The sequence below is a fragment of the Gavialis gangeticus genome, unplaced genomic scaffold (assembly GCF_001723915.1).
Source record: "Gavialis gangeticus isolate Ggan-Ray unplaced genomic scaffold, GavGan_comp1, whole genome shotgun sequence".
In the NCBI taxonomy this organism is placed as follows: Eukaryota; Metazoa; Chordata; order Crocodylia; family Gavialidae; genus Gavialis; species Gavialis gangeticus.
The window spans coordinates 21,512,167-21,519,440 of record NW_017729014.1 but is presented as its reverse complement, the minus strand read 5'-3'; the positions used below and the strand labels follow the sequence as shown (position 1 = coordinate 21,519,440).

Genomic DNA, 7,274 nt, shown 5'->3' with positions numbered 1-7,274 from the left:
ACTGTCCCCCCTGGCTGGGGACAGACTCCCTTCCCTGGACCCTGACGGGGTTTGTCTTTGTGCTCTGGGCCTCAGGGTGCCCCAGCGCCCATTCACACAGGGAGCTTCATCCGCATTCCTAACCGGAGACTGAGAGCGGTATTCCCGCGTTTCAGGAACCAGGGCTGGTGGCGTGGCACTGATGGGAGAGGGGCGAGAGTTTAAGCTTGGGCTCAGTGGAGCTCTCCCGCTGGGAGCCTGGCTGAAGACCACAACACACTGTCCCACCTGGAAGACATGTGAAGACATGATCACAAACTACTGCATACAAACTCACAACCCCCTCACCTCCTGCTCTGTTAGCCTGTTATTTCTCAGGACACCCAAGCAGGGGTCCAGAGATTCGATTCCATGGAGACAGAGACTTTTCTCTCTTCACTCTGCCACATGATTTCTGACCCCCTTACCCTGCAGGCAGGATGGCACCACAACTCAGGAGCCCCATGGTCTTCGTTTTCCACCTTCAGTGGCTGCCACGTCCAAGGGTTCGTGTGCATGTGCAGTAACCAGGCGTCCTTGAACAGCTGTCAATAAAAGAGCAACATAACTAGAAGTTTAGTCTTGGTGTGCAACTATCTTCCTCGGAGAAAAGCGTCCTTGATACCAATCTCGCTACAGATGGACAGAAATCACAGCCCGGATTGCAGTTCCTGGAGTGACTACCACTCGCACACTATGGGACTTTAAAGACAAATCAAATCTCCAAGCCACGGTGTCTTACCCAACTATAAGTCAGGGATAACTCTAGCAAGGCTTTATTTATGTGGGCACAGCACTCTAAGCGTCATGGATAGAAGGCAGCGGAGAGAGGAGTTGCACTTTATCATTTACTTAGTTGTGGAAGGGATGACAACTACAGCCAGAACTCTACAATTCAGCTGCCAGCACAACCAGTCAAGGTAGCTTTGCAGAGTAACTAGCAACTGATCTGCTGAGCGACCACGAGCAACAAGGCACACCCATGACCACGGGGGACCCCTCTGTAAGGTGCACATGAACTGGTGTTATAAACAGGTAAGATGCGCATGCCCCGTGCTCATGCTCCCATGCTTTAATATACTTACAGCATTTGGCCCCCCACAGCCACCAAGGATTAAGATGGTCTCATCATCTATGACAATCTAGAGAGACAAAGAAGCGTTAGAAACTTGGGGTACCCATGGCAAGGGTCTTGCCCCAGCCTGCTCTCAAACTCCCATTCAGCACTGGACCAACCCACCCATTGCTCCCAGCAACTGTCCAAAGCTCGACAGGCTCCAGGAGCCCACCTAAAACACACGGATAAAGTCTCTAGAAAGTGCACACAAAACAAGACTTTCCAACCAGGAAGAATGGGTTCCGGGAATTCATTCATCCCTTTCTGAGTGCAAGGAAAGACACGGGAAAACATGGGTCTATAGCAGGTCGCCTGCTCTGAATCTGCATCATGCCACAGGCACTTGAATACCTACAGGCTGTATTTATACAAGCCACATCATCACAGTTTTAGAGTGCTATGGTGAAGAGTGCAGTATCAAATCTGTTGACAGGGTGTCTGTTACAGCCTGCTGATGCCAGAGTCAGGCAAGACAGACAAGGAAAGGGGGTGGGGAGTGCTCCAGCATGTATGCCGTATGATTCTATAATCGGGCATTAAAATGCTTTTAGTGGAAATCATCCAAGGCAGTGGAAATATGAAATCTGACATGTCAGCAAATCCATATATAAAGGGGTCTTCTACAAAGCCAGTACAGAGGAATATTTTTCATGGCTCTTAAACGGCGAGGATGATGTCAGTGTTTTGCTTCGGCTGTTAAAACAGAGGACTCTGGTTTGGAGAAGTGCTAACTGCAAATCTAGGTGTACATACACAAACTGGGACAAATACAGCATGGCTTAATGCCCGGAGGCTTTCAAAGGGTGGCCTCTTAAATTAGTAAAGTAGAAGGGAAATCGGCAAAGGCTTGGCACAAAGAGGCTATTGGCATTGCTTGTTATGAGTCCTGCAGATGACAAGCTCAAAACCAAGCCTAATTGTTTCCTACTGCTTCTTTTTCACACGCAGCAGTGGCGGTGAGAGCAGGCTGATGACTTCCTCACAAGGTGCTGCAACATTTGCTGAATAACTGCAAAGGATTGTCACCTGAGACTGGCCACCTCGTGGGTGAGGGCTTGGCCCAGAGACATTTGGCTTCGACCAAGCCCACTGCTCCAGATCCAGAACCCAGACATCATTACTCCTGCAAGGACAAGACGACAAACATGGAGCCAACGGTGCAGGAGAAAAAGAACCCCCACATTCCTTGAAAGATCTCAAGGAAGTGCTGCTTTGGAGCCTGCAGGACTACTAGCATTACTCCTAAGGGGAAGGTAGGCTCTGGGGCTTTGCCTTCTTTCTCAGAACAAGTTCTTGGTGTACACTGGTATAGCCAAAGAAAAATGGAACCAGCAAAAGAACAAGACCCATGAGCAAACATGAGCCTGGTCAAGGACTCAGATCAAAATCCAACAGAAGACAGGAGCGGGGGGGAGCAGCAGCACATCCAAACATCCTATACGCTTAATGACTTAGCTTCTTCCAGCCTTGCCGTCACACTGCACCGTGATCCTGACCTACCCCCCCGAGGCCAAGCTCAGATTTTAATAGTGCTATATTGAGCCGTGTTCTGAGGTGGATAAATGTTTGTTAAGACCAAACGCACTGTCACTTGGGGGACTACACTTCAGAACAGGTCTTAAAGGCCACTGCCCTGATCTTGCAATGGACTCCACTGCACACGCCTGAAGCATGACTCAGGGAAGGGTACAGCATATAAAAGTGAGAGTGGTAGTCTCAACCATCCCCTTAGCAACCAGGCTATTAACCTGACAAGCGCAGATGCAGCAAAACAGGCCTTGCTTAGTTCAAGAAAGCATCTAGGACCAGAACAGCAGACACAGAGATCAGAAACACGAGGCACTGTTGTAGTGGGAAAGCTTGTATCGCCCCTCACCCAATCTCTGCCCAGTTTTATCACTCCTCACAGGGTGATCACTAGTCCCAGAAACATCCGGAGGGAAGAGAATGTTCAACATACATTTGCCGAGATCCCAGCGAGCCCCCAAAGACGATCATTTTGTCTTCTATTACACAGGAGGAGTGTCCTGCCATGGGAGGTGGCCCATGGGTCGTCACAATGCAGTTCCACCTGTGGAAACAAGAATTCATGAATGCTGGTAAACTATACTAGAGTCCCGCCCAGCTTTTTCCCCTCCCAGAGATGAAAGGCATCACCAACCCTGCACGTCACAGGAAAACCACTTCTCAAAACAGCACAGACCCACTGACTTTCTGCTGCTGCAGTTTCTAGGTCCAGTGGGGATGGCGTTTTAAACCTTAATTATTTTAAGTTTGTTCTTGCTCTATGGTGACACTTGGGAAGCTAGGCAGAAGGGTCCATCTTTTTGCTCTCTGTTTGGATAATGCTTAAGACAGTGGAGTCCTGCTTGATAACTACAGCTCCTATATGCTACTGCAGTGACAGAAAGTGGGTAAGTCCCAGACAGAGGATTCTGACTTAAACGATCTAAAATCACCATCATCAAGATTTGAATAAAAGGGCAAACAGTTTAATTTGGAACCAAGATACTAAGACTGAACTGGTAACACCAACACATTCAATGAAATCTGTCCTCAACTATTATTACCTGTTTAATTATAGCATATTAAAAACATTGCCAAAAATGCATTGAGATGATTGAGCTTTTTGCTGATTATATGCCCATCTGGAACTGCTTTAATACCACACTGGCTCACACACAGACAGCAGACATATTTTTGCAAGTGAGCATGTTTTCTGGGGACTGGCAGGAGAGTTTTGCTACCATCTCTACAAAGTTAATCTGCTTTGTCCAGACAAACTTAGAGGCTGGAAGAGCAGGTGGCTTTCAGCAGTGGGATGTTTACTTGTGGGATTCTTCTTCCCCTAGTGATTCACAGGGAATCAACTTTACATGAAAGTATAAACCTGAAGGTAAGGTAAAAATCTTCAGTGTTACATAGTTCCTACATCATTATCATATTATATATTATCATAATGAATCATAGTGTATGGCCAAAGGAATTGCGTGGTTTCAAACACTTCTATCCAGTTTATATCAAATCCTTAGATCCAGTTGGAAGAATTTGTTCCATTTTAGTTACCAATGGAGGGAAATAAGGAAATAACCATCATCCAAGTAGCTTTCAGACAGCAGCACACTCAGTTCTGCATGTCCGAGATGAAATTGCTTGGTCATATTTTTACGGGGGTGGAGAGGGGTGGGGGGAAGGAATCCACAAAAGTGTCAGGAACAGCCTAATCTAATCCAAGGGCAAAAATGTATCTTTTGTCTCCATCCCCATAAACCAAATCTTACGGGACTCAGCTAACTGCTAAAGGCTGTTCTGCATGCCTATCGTTGATATGCGGTCAAGGGATTTGATTCAAGTTCAGACTCTCAAGAGGTTCTCTCACCAATTTTTGGAGGGTGAGTAGGTGTGTATCTCATCGAAGAACCTCTCTGGCTGGTGCAGAGGATAAGGACTTGGTCGCGTCCACCCACCAAACAGTACCAGCAAGTCCTTGTACACCACTAAAGTGGCTCCAGCCTTAGGTGAAGGGTAAGAACCTGCAGGAGAAAGGGAAAGGTTAGGAAACTGCATCTTGTACCAGCAGCCACTGTGCGAGCCAATCTTACTGAAACGTGACAAAATGGAAACTCCCCTTGAAAAAGCAGAAAGGAAGAGAAGACAAAATTAGTGTTGGGAGCATGGGAAGAAAGCTACTGCCAATTTGTGTCATCATAATTAGTACGAGCCTGAAAGCACGTTTCATGTATGGCAAAACATCTGTCAGTCAGTGACAGGAAATTACTAGCTTTCCAACACATCCCTTTAAATTATTGCTTTAGCGCTGAATAAAAGCAATAATTACCTCCAAATACCTAGCGACTTTTCCCCAAGGAAGGAGGGAGTATGAATACTAATCTGAATACATCCGGCATTGCTCATGGCAGATCACTTGGGTACTTACAAACCTAAGTGTATTCTGAATCATTTTAGTGGAATGATGCAAGATTAACCCTATGCATATGCAATAAGTATTAACAGCTACTTCTCAGTCTGAAGCAGGGCAGACCGCAGAGTAAAGGTGACTGTCAGGAGAAGTGACAGCAGTGACTGAAGAACACAGCATCCAGCTCTGATTGTCCTGGGCTTTGACCCACAGGAAAGTCATTTACGCATAGTTCTTTGGGTAAATACAATATCTTTTATTAGACCAACTAAATATTTGGAAAATTGTTCTCTGCAAGCTTTTGGGTACTGACACCCTTCCTTCAGTCATTCACACACCAGCTTGAATGGTAATGAAGTCAATTATCCCTGTCTGTCCCAGTAGAAGTGTTTTCTCCAATACTTCACAGGTACTTAAAGCGGGACAATGGGTGTGCAGGTCGCAGGATCCCGGAATAAAAAAAAAGAGGAATCCACCTCTGGATTTAGTATTGAGAATGAGGGAAAGACTACATGAATCAACAACAACAACAAAGGCGTATGCAAGAGAGGGAGGTGCTGAACTCTTTGGAGAACGTGAAAGTAGGGAGTTGACACCGAGTCCGTAGGCTCTGGGCAGCGGGGGTCCTTTCCCGGGACGGTTAACAGCAAGTGCCCTGCAGGGATTCCAGAGATGGAGCCCCCAAAACCAAGGGAAGTGCAACAGCCCCTGTGTCTACTAGCACAGTGGTGTTCAACCCCTAGCCTGAGGGACCACACAATCTGGTTTGAGGGGTTTCCCACAGGTCTGGAAACTTGGGGAGCGGGGTAGGGCTACTTGCTTCCAGAGCCACTGCAATTAATGCTGCCACCGCTTCCCTTCTGCCAAATTTCTGGAGCCGTGGGGAGCTCTGTGGGCCGGAAGACATGGCCCCGTATGGGTCACACTGCAGACTGATGCTATGTGCTGCCCACCCCTGCGAGATCCAGCCTGCGGACCAGCTCTGCACCACTGCTCTAGTGGGTTTGGCTTCAACACAGCAGTCTGGCAAGCATCTAGCCGACCAGATCTGCGTAGGCCACACCAGAACATAACACTACTTAAAAACTAGGCCACGAGGCTGGATATCAGTTGTAATCAAACAAACAAGATATTGCATAAAACAAGGGAGAGTGACACAAGGCTGGGGCTGTCATGAGCTATGGAAAAACTACACTCGACTTTGGGGCAGCAGCAGATGCTTTTCCAAATTGGGGAGTCTTAGTTAAAGGCATATCTACCTACCTACTTATGCCTTTAACTAAAACTCCCCAATTATATATATAAAAGCAGCAGACAGGGAAACCGCTATGACAGCCAGTGAGAAAAGCTTTTCACGTTAACTCACTAAAGCCACCACAAAAAGAACGCACAATCTCGCTGCCTGTCTACAGACTTTACGTGTCACTTGGCAGGTTCAGGCTTTTGAAAAGATCAAGAGCATCTTGGAAGAGATAGAAAGAGCTCAGACTGCGCGCTCCAAATGAAGGAATCCAGCAGACAGCCTGCGTGATTTCCCCCAGTCGCAAGTGCACACGACAGACGGGTGAGGTACGCCGTCACAAACATCACGGGGCCAGGCTCAATTAGCTGGTGCTGCAGAATGGCTCCTTCGCAGTCAAGCAGCAACACTGCAGCATTACATGGACAATAGAAAAAGCCTTTATGCAAAGTGCAATATTTGGGTTTCTTTCTCCCCTGAGAGTACGAATCTGGACGTGCACAGGGGCTAGGCTATTTCCAAGATGCAAGGAACCACAGCTGTGCCGCTTCCATTGGCTGCGGCGGGTACTAAGCAGCCGGCCGAAGCTCTCTTTCAATTGACAGGTTTGCAAATCCATAAAGCAGCCGAGCATCTTTTAAAGAAGAAATCCTCAGCTTCCATGTATGCTTGGAAAGCCCCACCCATGACTCCCATCAGAGACTACATATTTAAAACACAAGAGCAGGCATTTTAAGTTTTAAATGCATTAAAGAACATGTCTGAGCATAGGCAGTCAAATAGTGCCAGAAATTATGCTGTGCTGGAATGTGAGGTTCAAAATTCAAAAGCATGGTTAGCTAGAAACTCTGCCCTTTCACCTGCACCAGGTACAGGCCTGAATGGCTCCAAACAAGAAACATGGAGGACAGGAAATGAAGGGAAAAAACTGTAAGGATGCCCATTAGTAATGTCATAGGGCACAGAAAAAAAAAAAAAAA

The 7,274-nt window shown here is 46.9% G+C and overlaps 1 protein-coding gene across 1 annotated transcript in view; it reads right to left on the bottom strand.

Annotated features, from left to right (window-relative positions):
• FBXO42 (F-box protein 42) overlaps positions 1 to 7,274 on the bottom strand; it is an 81,686-nt gene that overhangs the window by 2,303 nt on the left and 72,109 nt on the right. The window contains exons 5-9 of the mRNA XM_019511963.1: positions 4,515 to 4,668; positions 3,096 to 3,206; positions 2,162 to 2,258; positions 1,104 to 1,160; positions 447 to 563 (exon numbers count right to left, since the gene is read on the bottom strand). Coding sequence (XP_019367508.1) covers positions 447 to 563; positions 1,104 to 1,160; positions 2,162 to 2,258; positions 3,096 to 3,206; positions 4,515 to 4,668 — 536 coding nt within the window. The remainder of the gene's footprint in view (positions 1 to 446; positions 564 to 1,103; positions 1,161 to 2,161; positions 2,259 to 3,095; positions 3,207 to 4,514; positions 4,669 to 7,274) is intronic.